A 21,825-nucleotide genomic window follows, 5' to 3' on the forward strand; every position below is an offset into this window, starting at 1 on the left:
GGAAGCTGTCTGCGGACAAACGCCGGCTCCCTCGGCCAATAATGCGAGATGAGCGCGCAACCCCAGAGTCGGTCACGACTGGACCTAATGGTCAGGGGTCCCTTTACCTTTACCTAATACATGGATACACCCTCCCCCCCCCAAGTCTTATACATGGGGACATCTTATAGATGGAAAAATACAGTAATGTGAGCCAATACCTCCCTCTCAGCCTAATCACCCTGATCCATTGAGCTTATTGACTTGACTTGACATTTGAACTCTGAACCTAGTCTGGCACTTGACTGCTCCTTCTCCCCCAGGGAGCCACCACAGTTAAGGCACTACCCTCCCATTACCTCCCTGTTATTAGTTCCGGTCTTAGAGAAGAAGTAAATACATTTATTTATTTCATAAAATTTATACAAACCTTGATTGTAAAAAGCCTCCAAGTGGTTTTCAAAAAATGAGTAAGACTCGTTACCCGGAGGCAGCATCTACTCAGTGTAAGTGACCATCCCCACGGCTGTTTTAAGGCATCCATTCCTCTTAACCTTGGGGAAAACTACAAATAGGGGTTTGGTGGTTGTCTTTTGCTCATTAGTGTCTTGAAAATACTTATCGCTCTGACCTCATGTTTCTCGTAAACGTTGCTTGCAAATGGGTTTGGATGGAGTAAGGAATGTAAAGATAATTACAACCCGGCGTGGAAAATGGGACTGTAATCTCTCTGCAACATTTAACATGCCCCTTGTTGAGTGGGTAATTGTGTCGGGGACTCGGGAGAATTGCATTTGCGTAATCAAGACATCTCCTGGGACTTAAATTGCGGAGTGTTGCTCGTTTAGTCATTTATTTCTCAGGAGAGATCCGCGAGGCTTAGCTGCCTTCGCTCTGCCAGAAGTCTGCAATTGCGTTCAACTGATCGCATCTCGGCTTGAAATGACAGATCACAGCTCTCCTGACATAGCAAGTGAGGTTTTGAAAGAGGGATCTGGCTGAGCAGCGGACAGCAGAGTCAATGGAGATACATTGGGAACTGATGCTTGGAAAACCTGGGGAAATCTGCTTGCCGCCGTGACGAAGACCACCCACCCACAGCCCCTGCTTGATGTCATTAGTTAGTGCTGTGCTAGGTGCTCTTTTCAGTTGCAGAATTGATTTTGCAATGCCTCTTTGTGCAAAAACGCTAAGGGGGTGTTTTTCAGACTCTCGAGTCCACAGATGGTGCAGATCTTCAGCAACTGGCAAGGTTTGCGTGACTTCTGAACCGGGATGCAGTGGGATAGAGTGAGTTGCTTTAAGGTCAGGCATTTCCCTAGCCAAGAAATAAAATAGAAAATGGACCGACTGGCCAGGGCAACCACCCGCAACCTGGCCCACAGGTTTTGGACTGCAACTGTGAAACAGAGCTCCTTCCATTGACTCTGCTGTGGCAGACCTGCTCCATCCAGCCTCCCCCCCCCCCAAGTTACCATTGGGGGCAGCCATTCCATCAGGCTGTGTCAGCGGGAGAGATGGGAAGCAATAGGGCACATCTCATCAGCTTTGCTGGAGACCCAGTTCCAGCTGGAGACCCTGTTGAGAAATAGGTGCTTGAGTTTTCCTCTTCCCTTTCCATTTTCCCTTGTGTGTCTTTAAATAATAATAATAATATTGAGGTAGGGACTGTCTTGTTTGGAATCTATGTTAAGCCACTCTGGGAGCCATTTTCGCTGAAAACCGGGGTACAACTGCCCTAAGTACAGTAAATAAATGCCCACCAGCCCCGACTAGCAGAGCCGCATATTGGTGCAGTGAAGGGAATTTCCACTTCTGTGCCTGTTCTCCAACTTTTCCATCCTGGCTGGCCACGTAGAAGAATTTGCAGCTAAGAACTTATACCTGGGTTTGCGCTTTTCCTGGGAACTGTAGGTTGTTCAGAGTGCTGGGAATTGTAGTTCTACAGCTCCCAGGATTTTATCGGGACTGGGCGGGGGGGGGGGGGCATAAGATTAACCTTTGATGCGAAGGAAAAATTCCATGCTTAGGCTGTTTACATAGAGCAAGCTCATTGACCGTTAACAAAATATTAACTTCTACATATTGACTTGTATTTTCTGGGGTGGTTTTCTTTGTGTGTGTGTGTGTGTGTGTGTGTGTAGATATATAATTCCCCCAGGGACTTTTCCGCCTTGATATTGGTGAATGGAGTGACTCATCTCCTGAAATTCCCAGCAGATCTATGAAGTTCCACCCCCCCTACCATATATGGGGCAATTGCAGAATCTCACCTGTGTATTTTGTTTTTGTGTGGCGATGGCTGCTATAGAGACCAGGTTAATAACTGCTTCGGTTGACCTGCCACACCTTCAGAATTCTTGGTGGGACTGTTAGATCCTCATATTTCAGGAACTGGAGCGAGTGACCGAAACAGGAAGAAGCTAGTCAGCCGCTGGAAGAATATCTCCTGGAGATATCAACATGCTTTACATCAGCGAATTTCGACCAAATGTTAGTGGGCATTGTGATTCAGCAACATCTGGGGCCTTGAAGTTGAGGAAACCATTGCTCTAGATCATGCCCCCCCCCGAAGTGTTGGACTGCGACTCCCATCATCCACTGGCAGCGCCAGCAATGGATGATGGGAGTTGGAGTCCCAGCAGCGTCCATTTTGCAGGCACCTGGTTGGGGAAGCCTACTATAGGCACAGAATTGCATCTTTTATTTGTGAGTTGTGCATGGCCACATTCACACCATGTATTTGAAGCACTGTGATATCACTTGAAACAAATTCTGGTCGTGGTAGCTTGTTAAGGCTACTGAGAGTTGTTAGGAGAACGCCCCCCCCAAATATTGTATCAAATATTCATATAGCATCAGATATTCAAATTGGTTTCCAATTGTATTTTTATTGCTGCTTCTGCTTCTTACGTTGCTGTATTACGGCTCAAATCCTGTGGAATTCAGATTGTAACATGACAGAGTACAATGTGTAAGAACTAAAAGAAGCAATAAAAATGCAGGTTTAAAAGAATTGCAAATGCTACCACAGGCAGGAAAAAAATCATTAAGCCTTCCCTGCCCCCCCCCAGACTCTTGGCAATTTTAATGTGGCCCATGGCAGGAAAGCAAAGTTTGAGAACCTCTGACCTAGGCATTAGCCCAAAGGAGATAGAGAAAAAGGGGGTGTGTGAAGGCAGCCACCCTCTTTGTTTTGGTGATTCCCGCAGGCACCACCTGCTTTCTTCCAGGCTTATCTGTGCACAAGAGGACTAGAATCTTGTTTGTGTGTATGTGAATTCTTTGAGATCTGAATTCGGAGCTGACTATCATTTGTGTAGGTTTTGTTTGCTCCTGGATAACAGAATGAGCCTGTTTTTATTTTTCAGTTTGGTTCTGCAGCTCTGCGGGCTTTGATTCGGGAAGCTAGAAGGCATTTTCTGTTCTGCCCCGTAGTGGTTGCACGTGGCGCCACTTCTGTTCCCCTGCAGTTTGTCTTCTGTCAAAAGCTACGCCATGTGGCTCACTCTCTGCCGTGGCGAAACCTCATAACTTGCGTAATTAAATTACGTAAATGATAAAGCCCTTACGTTATGCCAGCCACGTTCTTTTCAGCTCAGAGGGAACGTATTGTCAGCAAACTGAAAGCGGAATACTGATCATATTCTCTGGATTGAATTCCTTTGCAGACATGAGACAGGTAGATGTGGTGCAATCATTTGACCCTCTTCTACCCCGCTTACTATCTCCAGCTGAATCTCCCCCCCCCACCCAAAAGTCAAATATCTTCTTGCAAATGTGAGCGCGTTTGTTCAGGGCATATCCTGCACCTCAGGAGCTGGGTTGACCTGGGTGTGGAATGACACATTGTGGAGATCCTGCTCGAGTTTGCCTAAAAAATGTTGCCGTCCTGGTTTGTTCCCGATTCTTGCTTCATAAGCCCTGGATGTCGTAATCGGGAGTTGGGACAGACCCAGAGCAAGGGAAGAAGCCCCGAAATATCGTAGGCACTGCCCTAAAACACCGTGTGGCGTGGGGTGGGTGTGTGGAGGACGCCTTGCCCTCGTGCCACAAATCGCCCCAGGTCGGCCCGAACTCCTGGTTGCCTGCCAACATGGTGCTGGAACGGTGTTTTTTGTCTTTTTTGAAACTGCAAACAAGATGACGACGGTGACTTTAATAAGCTTCGCCAGAGCCTTTTGCCCGCCAGGTAATTAAGGCACGCCCTTCTGTGTCATGTTGAAAGACGGTGTGCTCTCGAAGCAGCTTCTGGAACGTCCTCCCTCTTGACTGGAATCGGGCGTTCAAGGGGCGTTGTCGCGCGTACAAATTGCTGGCAATTAAAGCAGGGGGAACGCGGGTCGGTCCTAATTGTGGCCCCCCAGGGCATCCAGGTGGGGTCACGGGTATCCAAAACAGGTGTGTGCAGTTCCACAGAGGTCTCATGTGCTGAGGTTGGCGAGTGCCTTTCCTTCCCTGGACAGATCGCTCTGTCTCTCTCGCCTTGCCCTAATGCTCACGCTTTGTTGATAGCGGCGTACCTGTGGGCGTGCTGATAGCGCCGTGTTAATTAGCTCGACGGCAGGAGGATCTTGGCTCGGACGGAGCTCAGCCGCATCTAGCCCAGTATCCACAACACTCAAGCAATCTGCTCACGAGGAGCCCACAAGCAGGAAAGGAACAGCGCTCTCTCAAATGGCGTGCAAATTTGTCGAGAGAGGCCCTGTTCCGTGTCACTCCATTTCATAAAATGCATTTAGGATGTCGAGTGGGTGTTTGAAAGTAGGGTGGTTCTCCATTAAACCAGGCCTAGGCCACCTGTCATGTAGGATTTAGTTGAGATTCCTGCATTGTCTGGGGTTGGACTGGATGACCTTCGGGGACCCTCCGCATTTCTATGATTCCTTTCAGGTGATTTCGGATTACAGCTCCCATTCAGCGTTCAAAATTCACCAGGCCCAGGCACGTGCCCACCTGCCCCCTGGAGGTGCATGCCTGGGGATCCTTGGATCTTGACGGTTTCCACACACGAGCAACACGTCCTGTAGAATCCTTCCCGTTACATTTTATCTGCACAATCGGAATGAATTTCAGGAACCAAAAAGTCACATTGAAAAATGTGACTTGGAAGCCGTCTAGCCCCAAAATGGCCATTTGGCATTCCGTTTTTGGTGACTGTGCGGCTGGTTTAAGGAGACATTTGGCTAAATATAAACCTGAGTTTCCAACTCTGCTTCCATCACCCCTTGCCGTGGGCTGCCGTTTGCCGTGAAAATGTTCGCACTGAGTTTCTTGGACGTGTGCACAGCTGCTGAATGGCTCCAATCTCTGCTGTAGACGACTTCGCACAGAGAGAGAGAAGACACCCTAACTTAAGAGCGTCGCTTCTGCCGTGTCTCAGAGCCCTGATGGCTGGCGCTTTCTCTCGCTCTTTCTCTGTGTGTGGCTAAAATAAGTCTATTTTCACGCTTGTTTACAAGACTGAGAACAAGTTGCTGAACAAGTTTGGCTAGGGGCAGGAGGAGAAAAGAAAAGTCTGCATGTTAAGCTCTTTATGCAGTGCAGGGAGGCGGAAACGAATTCTCCGCGCCAACTGTCTCCTATGAATTAAAAATGAGTGCCTGTCTCTCTGGCAGAACCGCGCTTGCATTGATTCCTGCAGAGCAGAAGTTGGGCAGAGCCAGCCTGAGGCTTGGGAGCGTTTGGGGGCTCACAGGAAGCTGCCTTCTACAGATCCGGACCCGTGGTCCCTCTAGCTCAGTGCAGACTCCACTGGCTGGCAGCTGCTCGCCAGGGTTTCAGGCACCAGGGATGGAAGCTGGGACCTTGTGCATGCAAAACAGCCGCTCTACCCATGAGCCACCTTCTCCAAAAACAAAGCAAGACTCCAGTCCTCATGGTTCTGAGCACAGGGGTAGTTTTAACGGGACCTTCTGCATGCAGAGCAGCTGTTCTCTACCACCCTTGACTGTTCACTGAGAATTGCTAGTCACCCAAAACTGTTTAGCAAGCACTGTCTTACTATCAGTGTTCATTTGCAGACAGATGCAGTAGGCATTATTTGTTCATGATAGCGCCCGTTGGGAGAACCTCTTCAGCTGTTGGACGGCACTTCATTTCCCTTGCTTCAGATCCCTCTGTGAAATCAACCCATCCCGTGAAGCCTTTGGCTGAGCCCTGTCGTTCTTGAGATCAGGAGATCTGCTTCACACCATGACAGAATCAGGCCTCCCGTGTGTTGGCCCCTAACCTTTGGAACTCCCTCCCACTGCACGTATCAGACAGGCGCCTTCTCTGTCGTCTTTTTGGCACCTACTTAATAAGTTCCTCTTTCAACAGCCTTCTAAAATCTCCACCCCAGCTTGCTTCTCTCTTATATGGGTCCAAGTTGATTTCAAGCAACTGCCGTTACGTTGAGACTGTGTTTTGTATTTTGTGTGTGTGTGTGTGTGTATATAGAGAGAGACTGCATATGCAGTTGTGTGTAACTGTTAATTATGTTTTGATCATGCCGCGAATTGCTTTGGGATGCCTCGTATGAAGCAATCCATGAACGAAATCAACAACAGCGCCTTGAATGACAACCTTTCTACGGCTGTTACATTAGAGATTGCTTTGGGATGCAGTTTGTAAATGAAATAGTGATAAATGTTGCTAAGCCAACCTATTGAGCATGTCTCCTTTGCCACCTTGTTTTTCAGGACAGTGTGAAAATACTAAGGCTGACCCTCCAGAATGACCTTCCTGGGGACAGGCGCGATCAAGGAAAGCAAAAGGTGAGTGGCTTGTGTGAATAAAGCCCCATCTGCTATGCTATTTTAGCAGCCACGACTGCCCCCAAAGAACCCTGGGAGCTGTAGTTTGTTGCGGGTGCTGAGAGTTGTCAGGTGGCCCACCCCCCAGTCCCCCTCACAGAGCTGCAGTTCTCAGCAGCTTGACTGAATCTTCCTTCCTAGGGAATTTTGGGAACTGTAACTGTGTGTTGCGGGAATTGGGGGGGGGGTCTCCTCACAACTCTCGGCACCCTTAAAATGCCACAGTTCCCAGGATCAGGGCCGGATTTAGGTTTGATGAGGCTCTGAGCTACTGAAGGTAATGGTGTCCTTTGTGTTGAATATATGCTATGTGGTAATTGATGGACCTAATCTCATCTAAAACCATTTGCACATCTCAAAATAATGTATTTTATCAAAGTAATGGTTGAACAATACAATTAAGAAGAAGTATATTTTTTTGGGGTGGGGGCAAGAGTGTGGGGCCCTAAGCTATAACTTGTTTAGCTTATACGTAAATCCGGCACTGTCCAGGATCCTTTGGGAAGAAGCCATGTTGGTTAATGTGGCATAAAAGAAAACTGGTACAGATATTGTGGGGAGTGATTTGGGAGTGGATCAGCCCCACCCTGAGCACTGTGACCCCCTGAAAATGACGTAGGGCTTAAACCAGGGATAGGGAGGGGGAATTTCAGCATTCAGGACCAGACACAGCCCTTGCCACGCCCCTCACCCGCAAGACTTTTGGCTTGGCTGGAATAAGCCCTTGAACTCTGCCTCTTGATGGCCTGAATGAGGAGAGGGAGGTGTGTTTGTGTCTATATATAGAAATCTCTGGGTTTTGTGGGGCTGGAGAGCTGCCTGATTTGCAAAGGTTTTTTTTAAAAAAAATTGTTATTAAAGTTAATATTAAAGCCAAGTCATGACAGTAAACTTCAAACGAAATTTAAAGCTGCAATATATCTTTGTCAGTTGCTACAGCATTATAAAATGTCCCTAATAATAAGCTTTGATTACACATTGCTGCTATGTTGGCTCCTTAAACGTTTTCAGTCAATATACCCTGTCCATAAGCATTCTTGGGATGGTGAGGGTATTTAAAGGTTTTTGATTTTCATTAATAAAAGGCGGGGGAGGAGACCAAATGCCGGTATGAGCAAGAAGGAAATTATTTCTTTGCATCTGAGAGTAAGATTCGGAGTCGGACCTAATAAAAGCAAGTGCCAAGTTGGGAGAAACTGACTGTTTAGCGATTTTGGAGGTCAGATAAAACTCCTTTTCCCAAAAGCACACTCCTGCCAGTCATGAAAATAGGAGCCTCGTTCTCCACAGCCTTTCCAGCATCCGGAATTGTTTTTAAAGATGGGTTGCGCCATATAGATTCCCATGCATTTCATTGATTTGCAGAGTTGAGAATCCTTTGCCCTGCTTGCTTTTGCATCTGGGCCTCCTTGAGTGCGGCCCCCACGAGGCTTCCCAGGAAGGAGTGTGGCCCTTGGGTCCCTCGCCACCTCCCTTTGAGCTTTCCCATCATTGACTTGGCTGTTTCAAAGCGCACGGCATGCCTCCCTGGATAGATCCAAAGGGAAAGTAGAAAAGGGAAGCTGCTCACACAAGGCCTCTCTCCCCCCCCCTTTGTTTTGTCTCCCTCAGCCGGTGGGAAGGGCCTTTGCCATGGTGGCCAACCGGCCCACAAACAACCATGCGTTGGCGTCGGAGTATGTCAAGTCCAACGAGGGCGACGAGGAAATCATCAAGGTGAGCTGGTGACGGATCTCGACTTTCGCCGAGTGGAGGCCGGCTGCTCTCTTTTTTGCAGACGGGGTGTTGTTCGTGAGCGAGAAATAGAAGGAAGGAACCGGCTTTTCAGGGAGGGTCTTGTAGGTTTTTTTTTGGGGGGGGGAGGTAGAGCGGCTACTTTCACAACCAGAAGGTCCCAGGTGCAAAAACGCAGCATCTCCAGGTAGGGTTGGGAGAGAGACCCTGCCTGAAGCTGCCAGTCAGTGTAGGAGCTATGTGCCCTGATGCTTCAGTGTAAGGCAACTTCTGGTGCCTCTGCTTAAAGCAGCCCTTTTGCTCAGAACCATAAGGACTGGAGTCTTGCTTCATTTTTAGGGGGAGTGTGTGTAGCTTGGTGGGAGAGTCCCTGCTTTGCATGCAGAAGGTTCTAGGTTCACCCCCCCCCCCCGGTATCTCCAGATGGGATTGGGAGAGGCTTCTTGAAACCCCGGAGAGCCGCTGCCAGCCAGTGTAGACAACACTGAGTTAGATAGACCCCAGGGACCTGGCTCTGTAGAAGGGCAGCTTCCCGTGTTCCTGTTTAAGGTCACGCCATACATTTAAAGCACCTGTCTTCCCCTCAAGGACTCCTTTTATTTTATTTTATTTTTGCTTTTCAGGTTTATACATTTCTCTAATTTTACAATCATTTTAACATTCCATAACTTGACTTCCTTCCCTCTCTTTCTGCAAATCCTTAAATTTATTTTTAATATCTTTTGCATATCCAAATTAACTTAATTTGTTTGTTTATTCATTTACTTTAAATATATACTCTTATGAAGCTGCAGGTTATTGCAATAATCCTGCCAATGTTCTTATCTGTTTACAATTTATCTATTAATATTCAATAAACCATTTCCACTCTTTTATAAAAAATTTGTTATGTTGATTTCTTATTCTTCCGGTAAGCTTCTCTGCATATTCCATAAGTTTTTGGATCCATTCTTCCTTTGCTTTCCCAGGATGCTTTGTAAGGGGAAGCCAGGTGCTGTGGCTCTGACTTCTTTTTAGAAACATGAGGACTAGAATCTTTGCTGTTAGGGGAAGGATTGCAGCTCAGCAGCAAGGCTGTGTAGGTGAAGCTTACAGAGGAGGCTATCTCCTTCCTGATGTTGCTGGACTCCAGCTCCCATTATCCCTGGTGACTTGGAGTCCAGCAACATCTGGAGGGCTCTGGCTTGCTCCCCAGCCCTGATCTGCCACCATTCCTCAAGCATGCGCCTGTCCCATCTTGTGCCGGGTTTGCCTCCTTCCTATCGGGGCTGCTTCCCTTCCCAATTCAAGGGCGTTGTGGTTTCTCCTCTGTGACTCAGGTCTACCTCAGAGCCCGAGCTGAGGACAGGGCCCAGAATGAAAAGAGCCTCCATCAGCTGAAAAGTGACGGCTGTCATCTCCAAGCGGTAATTAGTGTCCTTTGAAATAATGTGTGCTGGCAAGTAACGGGGAGGTAAATTTGCAAAACGGAAGAAGCAGGTGGCACAGACTCTCAACGGGGCACTGAAGGTTTTTTTTTGTGTGTGTGTGTGTGTGTGTAGGCAGAAAGAACATACAGTGGTGCCTCGCTAGATGAGTGCCCTGTAGGACGGATTTTTCACTTAACGAATAGGTTTTGCGATCGGAGGTTGCCTCGCAAGACGACAAGGTTTTCTATGGCCGCCGCTTTGTCTTGTGAAGTGTGGCCATAAAAACCTCCGATCACAAAACCTAGCGAAAGGGGCATTTGTCTAGCGAAAGGGGAACCAGCTGTAGCAAGGGAAGAAGGCAAAGGAAGATCAGCTGAGAGGCGCTGACGGCTGGTTCCCCTTTGTGTTCCGCTGGTCTCTGCTGGTTGCCGCGAGCAGTGAGGGGCAACCGGCAGAGACCAGCGGAACACTAGCGCGGGAAGAAGGCAAAGGTCTTCCCCCTGCCGCCTGTCCGATCCAGGTGGGAGGCGGCGGCGAGGAGAAGAGCTTCTCCCGCCGCCGCCTCTCACCGGGCACAGCCGGCATGCGGCACAGCTTCGGAAGTCTCTGAAGCTGTGCCCCATGCCAGGGAAGGCAGGCGAGGCGGCGGCCAGGAGAAGAGAGCTTCTTCCCCGCTGCCGCCTCGCACACAGCCGGCATCGGACGGGGCTTCGGAGACCTTCGAAGCCCCGTCGCATGCCGCCGCCAGTCCCCCAGAGCCCATAGGAACGCATTGATTAAGTTTCAATGCATTCCTATGGGAAACTGGGACTCGCCAGACGAAAAATTCATTACACGAATTGACCCGTGGAATGAATTAAATTTGTCTAGCGAGGCACCACTGTAAATATTTTTGAAGTTTACTGCAGCGGCTGAAGAGGCAAGCAACTTTTCAGTTACAGCCAGAAAGGGAGGCTTGTCTCTTCAGCAGTTTGGTAGAAACCTGTGGGTGCCCCGTATATTTTTCTCCCCTCTCCACCAATGCACAGATTCCCTCCCAGAAAAAAAATATTTGCACATTGTTGCTGATACATTCTGCAAATACAGTACTTGGGGGAGTAAGGAAGGCCCTTAAGACAAAGTTGCAAAACGCAAACCTTTGTGCAGAGGAACGCCTTGTGTTGGAGCTTGGCTTTAGAAATCTGCTCCGCCTAACTGGCACCAAAGGGTGTTTTCTCCCCCCCCCCTTTTGCATCAAGAAGCTCGCTGACTCACGCCCGCCTTAGAAGCACTGCCGGATTCAAGGCCCTAATTGCTTTGTTAGCTGGAAAGGATCTGTCAGGAATTGCCTTCTGTGTTTTGTCTGCCTGTCTTGGCCCAGCTGCCTGCATGCCACACCTCGCAGCGCAGCGCAGCGAGGGTGAAGGTGTTGGCGGTTCCTTTGGCAGGGTCCCCTGCCTTTCCCAAGAGTTTTGGGAAGTCTTCCACTGCTCGGTTCTTTCAGAGATGAAAAACTCAGAAGGAGGTAAGGCTGAGCCAGAGGAGGAGCAAGAGTGAGGGTTTGGTTATGTTTATATCCCATCTTTCCTTTGAGGAATTCAAGGGCGATGTACAGGTCCACCCCCCAAAAAAAAATTCCCAGAATTTATCTCGCATCACAACAACCCTGTGAGGTCGGCCAAGCTGAGAGGTGGTGATGGGGGTCTGTGTGTGTTTGTGTGTCGGAGTGAAGAGCCCAGCAGAAGTGGGGAGTGCCTGGCAACGCAGCTTTGAAATGTTGAGTCCGCCATCTTGATTCAAAATGGCACCCAACAGTATCTGGGCATAGAGAAAACCCTGTTCCTCTGTCCCACGGACCGCCTTGCCAAGTCTGTCCCACGTTTTGGTTACAAAACGTTAAGGGCTCCAAATCGCTGCAGTTCTAAAAAGTTGAGTCTGCCATTTTGTTTACAGGTGGCTCCCCAAAATGGAGATAATTCTGCTCCTTTACCTCAGGAACCATAGTTCAATTGCAGACACAGAGCCACTGTTATTCAGTTGCGTATTAATGCTTATTAACTTTATACTGATGGCGTCTATTATTATAATCGTTTATTAATAAAACAATGAAGAGATTGCTATACTACCCTTCACCAAAAATGGTCACAGGGCAATTTGAAAGAAAACTAAAAAGCATTAAAATTATAGTAATAAATTGCATTAAAAAATGCTTTCAAAAACTGTCCTAAAAATGACGTAACCCGTCAGCTGCTAAAAGCCTGGCGATAAATGTGGTTTCTTTACCTGGAGGAATAAAAGGGTGTGAGAAACGCCTCTCTGTGGAGGTCTGTCACGAAAGAGGTGTTGTTCTGGTCCCTTTTTCCATTTTATTTTACTTTATTTGTGTGTATGTCTTTAAACACAGAAAACACTGGACAAGCCGAATGGGATCCGTCCTCACAGAACTACCTCATTTCGCAGCATGTCACTATGCCAGGTCCGTGCACGAGAGTCTCTGGCTGTGGGGGTGGGTTGGTGGGGGGCGGTTGGCGTTCACAGGTGGCCTCCATGTCTGGAAGAACTGAGGTTGCGGAGAAACTGGGCTGGTCCCAAAAGGGCCGGCTTGTTCACTCGCTCTGACCTAGAGCTGAAGTTAGGGGGGAGAGGAGGCAGTGTGGTGCAACGGTTAGAGCCTCAAGCCAGTGGGGTAGGGAATCCTCACTGCCGCTGGGTAATTTTTGGAGCTCCCGGCCTCTCGAGGTTGCAGCAAGGAGAAGCTGGGAAAGTGAAAGCCCTGTACCTTGCCTTGGAACTTCTTGGGGAGGAAAGATGTTAATGCAATTAATAAATGCCGTGGGAAAGGTGTCACTCGTTTGCACATTATTTATTACCGTATTTATAGCTCCCTTTCTCTTCACACCCCCCCTCACCTCACAACAACCCTGTGAGGTAGGTTAGGCTCAGAGATGCTGGCCGGCCCAGGGTCACCCCAGTGGGGATTTGACGCCTAGTCCGGCACTCTAACCACTGCACCACCCTGGATGTCAGCATCAAATGGGGAGATGGGAGTCTATCGTTTCCTTGGCAGTTCAGGGGTGGGGAGATCTCAGACCGGGGGGGGGGGGCTAAATGTGCCCCTCCAGGCCTTTGTGTCTGGTCTTTGCCTGGCTGGAGAGTGTCCTTCAATCCTGTCTCTTGCTTACTTGGATGAAGGACGGAGAACGAAGCCTGAATGTACCTATCATAAGAAGGCGAAACATTCCCTTTCATTGCTCCGCCCACTTTTGCTTCTGGCCCCTCCCACTGCTGGTGTGCGGCCCTCGGGAGACTGCCCCCAAAAGGGAATGTGGCCCTCCGGCCGAAAAAGGTCCCCCCTGCTCAAAAACCTCCCCTCCCCTCAGGATGAGCCGACGTACCCCGGAGAAGACATCTCGATAATGCGGGAGACCACCAAGAAGCTGTTCACGAAACTGCAGGAGGCCGAGAAGCGGCACCAGTCGGACAGAGCCGCCTATGAGGTCAGAACACAAGAAGAGCTTGCTGGATCAGGCCAATGGTTCCCAAACGTTTTTGGGGGTCGGCGCTCCCTTGATTCCATAAGCTCACCCCCAGGGCCCACAACCTTACCCTACAAAAATCATTATTCAGAATTGCAATTTGAACGGCCCACTGAGGAAGATCATAGCACAATAACATTCAAAGCTGGCACAATTAATTGCACATTTATTCAAAAGTTTAGCTTGAGTAATTCAACAAAATTGTTGAACTTGATCCAGGGATAGCGGCTTTCCAAAGTGTGACAGTCATTTACACCTCCAGGATCCCTGTGTAGGGCTGGTCGATACTTGGTTTTCAGAGTTGCGCTATATCACCAGCTAAACATTGCGATATACAGTTATGCCTTGGATCCTGGACTCGGGATGTTTTGGCTCCCGAACGATTGAAACCTGGAAGTGAGTGTTCTAGTTTTTGAACGTTCTTTTGGAACCTGAACCTCTGACGCGGCTTCATGCAGCCAATCAGAAGCCGCGATTTGGTTTTCAAACGTTTTGGAAGTCGAACGGCCTTCCAGAATGGATTCCGTTCAACTTCCAAGATACAACTGTACTGATATGTCACAGTGTCTGAAATAAGGATGGAGCTATGTAGAGGCATTGGCTGGCACACATCACCCCTCCTCAAACCCTGCTAGGTAATCTCCCCCCCCCCCAGGAGTGGTACTGTCCATTTTGAGAACCATTGATCTGGCCCAACATCCTCTCTTCAGCCACACCTAGGAGGCCCGTGGCTCTGCATCCTCAATCGTGGTTGCAAGGACCACCCCCTCTGAGGCTGCGCTGCGGGCTTGGTGAGATGCTTGAGCTGTGGGCCAGGGAGGGGGGTACCTCGTCATGGCCTCCACATTGATGGTTGTCATCCTGTTGGGGTGAACAGTGCAATTTTGCTCACCGTGTGTGAAACTGTCGACATGCATGCAAACGTGCCCCCCCCTTCTTGCAGACATCCATTTCCCATTATCGGAGGGAAGCCGAACATTCGGGAGCAGCTCTCAGGAGGGCGGAGCTGGACTTGGAAGAGAAGGATTTGAAGCTGGAGGAACTGCAGAGACTCTTGACAGGAATGGAGAAGGTACTTGCCTGACGGAAGACCCTGGCGGTTGTCTGCAGGGTAGATTGGTGCAGCGAAAGCTGTTGCACCACTGGGCTAAAATCGGGGAGAGCGCAAAATCTCTTGGTTTGGTGATGCATCTAATTGTACCTTTTGTTTTATTCAATTCAGGACCCTCTTTTCTCTAGTTGTTTCCTATTTCTATTCCAAGCAGGAAATGGCATTAAACCAGTCTAGCCAGCTTATCAGGGACCAAACAGTGCTTTAGACCCTGGAAAGGAGCAGCCGTAGACCAGAATGCCATATACTGTGTGTGTATGTATATGTATATGTGTGTGTATATATATATGTGTGTATATATATATATATATATATATATATATATATATATATGTAATGATACCATTCAACCAAAAGCATGCTGATTTACAGCTTAAAGCAGCATTTCCAACCGTGGGCTTCCAGCTGTTTTTGGACTACAATTCCCATCATCCCTAGCTAGCAAGACCAGTTGTCAGGGATGATGAGAATGGGAGTCCAAAAACAGCTGGGGGGACCCAAGGCTGGGAAACATTGGCTTAAAGTACCAGCTCCTCTGCCACACCTGTAAGAAGAACTGTCTCCTTTTCGTCCTCTGTGAATCCGCCCTGTCCTCTTTTAAAGACATTCAAGTTGGCAGGTGTCACTAGCGAGAGCAAATTATGTGCGTACTGTGGGTCAGGAATTCTGCCCAGCCCCACGGCGTTCTCTGTTCTTCCCCTCCCTAGGCGTAGCTTTCCGTATTTTTGCAAGGACCTGAGAGCCTCGCGGCAGCCACCTTACTCCTGCTTGCCCTTCTCTTCCCGTTGCAGGAGCACAAAACTCTGCTGCAGAAGATGAGAGATGACGAGTCGGAGCTGGAGCAGCTGCGGAGCCTCGAGAAGGACAAAGTTGCTGAGCAGGAAAGGTGAGAGGCGCTCGGCTCACGAATTGTAGAGATGCGGCGGCAGCTGAGCCCCAGGCGTGGATCTGTGGGGCTGGGGACTTGTGTGACTGGCCGCCCTGGGAAAGAGGGCTGCTGGGCTTGCGTCCAATAGGGTTTTGTGATGGATAGCACAGAACAGGGCGTGGGGTGGGGGAGATAATTGGCAACTCCCCATTTACACACGGGTTACATTCCGAGGCACAACACGTTTAAGTGAAATCACGTATATTGGAACACCATAGGAAAAACCGGCAAACACCCTCCAAACTTTAAAAAACCCAAACCAAACTCCACTGTGATCACTCCTTTCAAACCTGCTTGCTCAAACTCCCAATGCTCCATGGACCTCAAGGGTCAGTGCTGGGATTGCTAGATGCCATTTTTGAGTCATTTTTGCCATTTCTGTGCTTTCTTGGGGCTGTTTTCGCCCCTTTTTATGCCGCGTCTTGAGTTTGCAGCGATGCACGCATGTGCCCCGAGAGCGTGTAAATGGGGAGTTGCCCGTGCAGCCACTTTTCAAGCTGGAACGAAAAGCGGGACCTTACAAAACTGGCTTTTGCATAACCTGCGGCCTCTTTCTCCTCTTCTTCTTCGTCCTCCTGCTCTCAGATCGGCCAAACTGGAGAAGGAAGTTGCCACTTTGCGGGAGAAGATCCATCACTTGGACGACATGCTCAAGAGCCAGCAGAGGAAGGTCCGGCAGATGATTGAGCAGGTGGGTGCTCGGGATGAGCTGTGCACTGCGGCTGGGATGGAGCATTTGGGGGGTCTTGCCCCCTTCCTGAGTTTGGGGTTATGCAACCTGCTTCTTTTTCCTTCCTCCAACCGTCCCCCGCCGCTTGCCGGCAACGTGACTCCTGCTGCCTCCAGAGGTAATGTGCTAGACCCGAGTGTAATATAAAGAGCAGGATGAATCCACCATCCTTGTTCCCTCTCTGCTCTCAGCTCCGTCCCTGCCTGGCTTCCTACTTAACAACCAGTACGAGGGGTGGCCCTGCCTGTTCCTCCTCACCCTTGGTCTCAACATTGCCCCTTGTAGAACTTGGCAGGTAGGAGGAAAAAGGGGACAAAAGTAGAGGAAGTTGGCTCCACCTCCCATTAGCTCTGGCGCCGCCTCCCGTTGGCTCTGGCTCCGCCTCCTGTTGGCTCTGGCTCCGCCTCCTGTTGGGATTCGTTCACTGCCTTCTTCCCCACCTGTCACAGTAGGCACCAGGCTGCCACTGGGAGTAACCCCAAAAGAGCATTTTTGCGTATCTGCTCTTAACTATTTTACTCTGGAGAGTTTACATATCACTTGAATGTCAAAAAGCTAATCAGACCGCAAAGCGGATTACAGAGAGAATAAAGCAAGGAAATCATCAGTTTTTCAAAAACCTGTCGAACAATTGTTTAAAACCTTCCAAAAAATAATTAATGATGAGCTATAAAAAGCCATATTAAAACACACATCAATGCTCTGCATGTCTGGATAGGCTTGTCTTTGTACATCTGTAGGTCTAGACGGTGAAAGTGAGCTAACAGCCAAACATAACAGAAACCAGATGGTAAGATTGAAAAATAAAAAAGAGAGTGTCTCTCCGCCTTTAAAACCAGCCATGTGTGTATCTCCCTGACTTGGGAAAGAGTTAAATCTTAAGTCCTGTGCCAATTAATTTAGCTTCTGTTTGATTTAAAACTGACCTCCCAGCTTTTGAGTGACTCACACCTCAAAAAGACTCCAGTAACTAAGCCCTTTTCATGGTGGCGTCTGGGGCTAGTGCAGTGAAAGTTGTCTTTCTCTCTCTCAGAAAGTTCTGCAAATCTCCAGAGGATTAGGGATTCAGACTTAAATTGTGTTAGAAAAACCTTTCTAAATAAACTCCACGCAGCTGAGAGACCAGCAGCTTTTGGAGCCTCCCAGCTGGTCATTAGAACAACTTTTGCAACTTACGGGCTTGAAGTCGAGTTTCCTTATTTCCTCTTCCCTCCCAATCGGTTTTCCTTGTGTGTTGCGACTTTTTAGATTGTAAGCCTATGGGGAGGGGCTGTTGTGTTTTTAATATGATTTATAAGCTGCTCTAGGAGCCTGATTAGTCAGGCAGCATGAATTAACTACACAGAGAGAGTTCAGGCATTTCCGTGTCATAGGTGGTAGTGGATTACAACTGCATTCCTGACCCTTGACCCTGTGGGCTGCTGGGAGTTGAAGTCCAGCAACATCAGGAGCTTTCTGCAAATTCCTCACCCCTGCTTCGACTCCTCACATCACAAGAGTTGAAGTTTGCTGTTGCATCTTTGCTTTGAGATCTCTCTCTCCCCCACCTTCCCCAAGATTACAGATCCCACTTTCTCTGGGGGTGGGGGAGCTAGTTTTAAACCCCTGGTGCAACTTACCTGGGCCATTTTGGGGCATGTTTTCAGCTTTTCTGGAGACTCCAGGGCTGTGCATTTCTAACAATCCTCTTTCTCCACAGCTTCAAAACTCCAAGACGGTGATTCAGTCGAAAGACACAATAATCCAAGAACTCAAAGAACGTGTGGCCTACCTAGAGGCTGAGGTAGGCAGCCATTTTTATTAAAGTTCTGAATCCCGTTGCCTGCAAGATGTTGACATGAAAGGGCCTAAGTTTTCTCATAAGTTGTTTTTCTATGCATTGAGTAGGGCTAACATTGGCTGCAAACCCATATAGTCAACAGCCTCCCCTTTTAGAGCCATCCAGCGCAGTCCCCCCCCCCCCAGCTCACCTTGTAGAGATCATATTTCTCCCCACGGTGTTTGTATGTATGGCTCCAGATTTTATCCAACGTTAGTCCTGCTCAGACTCATTGAAATCAACATGCCTAACTTAGGTCCGTTAATTTTGGTGGAGGTCTACGCTGAGTAGGACTTAGTAGGGCACCACCCCTGAAGCCCACATTTTGGATGCACTTCTTACGTATGAGATGCTCTTTTAAGAACGTAAAATGCACCGCTAATACTGCTCAGTGCATTCACCTGTAAAAACAAGGCATGGCGTATGCAGCCTTTTAAAAAAAACCCCTATTTTTGCACTTGCTTTAAGGCTGCACACTCAGCCTTAAAAACACCTATTTTTGCACATGTGTTCCCATTGTGAAATCTGGAGAAAATGTGTAACGCAGTTTTGGGGTGGGGTGGGGGTTACATTTCGATTTTGCAAGTTCGCAATCTGGGTGGTGAAAGCAGACCAAGCGCATTCCTTCCCCCAGAAGAGCCCTTGGCTTGGCTGCCCCCTGGTGGGGCATCTGCGGTGCTACGGGAATGCCGACCGGGTCCAGAGCAACCTGACTCTAGGTGTGTTCAAAGGACACGCAGGCACAAATTTGACTTGCAGGTGGGACTCCTGTCCCCCCCCACCACCACCACAATGAGCATCAAAACAGGAAATGGTGCCATCAAAGAGAAATTTAATACAAATTTTGGCAGTTTCTGCCAAATGCATCGTTTTTCTTGGAAGTCCTGGCACGTCCCGACCATAACGTTTTGCTCTCGTTACTGAAATGCCGTTTGTCCTTCCAGTGCTTAAGGCCAGTTCTGTCTGCCTCCCTTTTCCCTGAGCGAAATGTTGCCAGTTCATTTAGACCAGCCCCCTGCAATTCATCCCTTTCACTCTCGTGTTTCTCCCTTCAGAACCTTGAGATGCACGACCGGATGGAGCACCTCATTGAAAAGCAGGCCCAGAGCTCCGGGGTCCACAATGCAAGGCCCCGCTCCAAATCAGAGTACGTCAGCAGGTGAGCGGCTGGGAGAGGGGGAAGGGTGGAGGGGCAGTGGCAGCCGGCCTGGGGTGGAATAATAATAATAATAATAATAATAATAATAATAATAATAATAATAATAATAATATTTGTGTCCCACCCTCCTCCCTGGCCAGAGCGGCTAACATCATATAAATAAGACAATATGCATAATACAATATGCAAATAAAATAACACTCAACATTCATTAAAATAATCTGGAATAATATTAAATATCAGCATTTCAAGATTAAACAGAAATCCACTCTACCAGTTACAATAAGTAATTTCCCAACTCCAATCAATAAAACTGTTTAGGGAGGCTTTTAATGTTTAATAGATTATTTTATTTTATTTTTCTGTTGGAAGCCGCCCAGAGTTGGAAGCCCCAGGGAAACCCAACCAGATGGGCGGGGTATAAATAAATAAATTATTATTATTATTATTATTATTATTATTATTATTATACAACAGCAAGCCACTGTGCACAACATAATACAATCCAAAATGAGAAGCAGAGACTGGGGGGTGGGGCAAGGCAGGTGGAAAGAGGCCTTACCTGATGGGGTCTCTCCCCTCTCCCCCTACACTCTCCGAGCCACCAGCCCCTTTGGTGCACCCCACTTCTCTTTCCCCTCCCCAAAGTGACTTGCATGTTCCTAAAATGTGAATAGCTTAACATGCCTTCAAAGCGATGGGACAGAATACCTAGGAAGTGCTCATCCGCACATTCAGTTCACTGCAAAAAGGGCCGGGGAACAGACTCTTGCCTAAAACCCTGGAAGAGGTGCTGCCAGTCAGCGTCGACGATGGTGAGCTAGATTGGCAAGGCAGCTTCCTGTTTTCCTCTTTGAACCCTTGATTCAGAACCATGGGGACTGGGATCTTGACATTCCCCAAGTGCAGGTATGCAGACAACAACCTCCAAATAGGCCCGTGTGGGCAAGTTACCTCCACGTTTCCTGATGTAGACTTATTCTCTAAAACCTCTCTCCCTCCCCTCTGTCTTCTCTCTCCTGCAGCAAACGGCTCACCAAGTCTCTGGGCCCCAAACCTTTGCCTCTCATCCGAGTGCTGGAAACATGAACTCAAACTCCTCTCCCCCGCTCCCCGAAAAAGGAACCCTCTGCAAACTCGCCGGGCCCTTAGTCCGTTGCCAGCTGCTTCGCCCTTGCTGCTCGCTCCCCAGAGGCAACCAACTCCCTTGTAGCATGCGGTGGGATTATCTGGGTAGCCCCATCCGCCCAGCAGCATGGCCTGCTTGAAGCTGCAAAACAGAAAAAAAGAAGGATTTTCTTTAAAGGGTTTGATCGGGACGGGACGTGAGGACGTTTGAAGGTCAAGAGGACGCTTTCGCCCCACCCAAAAGCCGCAAGAAGGAAGCTTTGCATTCCTTGCAATTGATCTGTAAGGCTGGTCCCTTTTTGGAAAGACAGTGCCTTTTTAGTAATTATTATACATATATATATATAATTATATATGTCATGTATATATATATTAGCTCCGTCCAGTGCTAGGAAGTTCAGTTTTTATCCCCGTTCAAGCCAGTACACCCATCAAGGGTTATTTTCAGATTATTAGTAACAGTTTAAAGGCGCATTGGGTTTGACAAAATTGAGGAGGGAAGATGTGTCCTGGTTTCTTGCCTCTTCCCGCCTCCGAAAGAATATGTCTCGGCGACTGCCCATCCACCTCTCAGGCGGAGAGTCAACCTCTCCTGTCAATCTCAGCCCAGCCCCGTAGAGAACAGAGACTACCCCAGGTCTGCATTTAATCCTGTCGGTTGGCCGTGCCGTGCCGTGGTGGAATGTAGAGGATTGACTCGTATAATGTAATCTAGCATTGTGTGAATGTAGAAATAAATACTGAGTTGAGTGTTTAAAAAAAGAAGAGGTGTTTCGTATGCCTTAAAGCAGGGGTCAGCAAACTTTTTCACCAGGGGGCCGGTTCACTGTCCCTCAGACCTTGTGGAGGGCCAGACTTTTTTTTTTTTGGGTGGGAGAAATGAACAGATTCCTATGCCCCACAAATAACCCAGAGATGCATTTTAAATAAAAGGGCACATTCTACTCATGTAAAAACATGCTGATTCCTGGACCGTCTGCGGCATGGATTTAGAAGGCGATTGCACCCATGGTCACGGGGAAGGGGAAACGCCAGCAGCCAACAACATCCCCATCGCATGCAGAAACCACCCCAGGTTTTCAATTCTGTTTAGTGCACCCTGTAATACTGAAACTGGAGGGAAGCCTGCTTTGTGAAGGCTTGTGTCAGGAATCTGAGGCAGGAATACCTGGAAACAAACCCTACTGTGTTCCAATTCAGCAAAGATGGGACCAAATGAAGGCTGTTCATTTGATCCCGCAAGGCTCCCTCTCCTGTATGGTGGAGCGATGTCCTGCTAGCTGCACCCAGGGATGTGTGTCCCCTGCATGCGAAAAATGCAAACTTTTACCTACCCAGGTGCCCATCCAGGTGCCCATTGCAGGCGGGCCTTCCAGGCAAACGTGCTGTTACAGAGATTTGAGTGCAGAACAACAACAACACGCGCAACCCTGCTCTGTTTCCCCTTAAGCCGACGCAGCTGTGAGCATTTGCAAACATTGACTCAATTTGCTTCCCATTAGCCCATATGTGTTGA

At 48.5% G+C, this 21,825-nt stretch overlaps 1 protein-coding gene across 4 annotated transcripts in view; it reads left to right on the top strand.

Annotated features, from left to right (window-relative positions):
* TUFT1 (tuftelin 1) overlaps nt 1-20,459 on the top strand; it is a 35,705-nt gene extending 15,246 nt beyond the window's left edge. For 2 of the 4 annotated variants that reach the window (XM_035098461.2, XM_035098463.2), the window contains exons 2-12: nt 6,663-6,737; nt 8,388-8,492; nt 9,830-9,916; nt 12,303-12,374; nt 13,279-13,395; nt 14,378-14,506; nt 15,337-15,431; nt 16,059-16,164; nt 17,903-17,986; nt 19,078-19,181; nt 20,207-20,459. In XM_035098461.2, the coding sequence (XP_034954352.1) occupies nt 6,663-6,737; nt 8,388-8,492; nt 9,830-9,916; nt 12,303-12,374; nt 13,279-13,395; nt 14,378-14,506; nt 15,337-15,431; nt 16,059-16,164; nt 17,903-17,986; nt 19,078-19,181; nt 20,207-20,270 (1,038 nt within the window). In that variant the 3' untranslated portion in view covers nt 20,271-20,459. Of the gene's footprint in view, nt 1-176; nt 1,270-6,662; nt 6,738-8,387; nt 8,493-9,829; nt 9,917-12,302; nt 12,375-13,278; nt 13,396-14,377; nt 14,507-15,336; nt 15,432-16,058; nt 16,165-17,902; nt 17,987-19,077; nt 19,182-20,206 lie in introns of those variants that run through there. The other 2 variants (XM_060269973.1, XM_035098462.2) reach the window with 2 other exon arrangements.
* The last annotated feature ends 1,366 nt before the right edge of the window (nt 20,460-21,825 follow it).

The sequence above is a fragment of the Zootoca vivipara genome, chromosome 17 (assembly GCF_963506605.1).
Source record: "Zootoca vivipara chromosome 17, rZooViv1.1, whole genome shotgun sequence".
In the NCBI taxonomy this organism is placed as follows: Eukaryota; Metazoa; Chordata; class Lepidosauria; order Squamata; family Lacertidae; genus Zootoca; species Zootoca vivipara.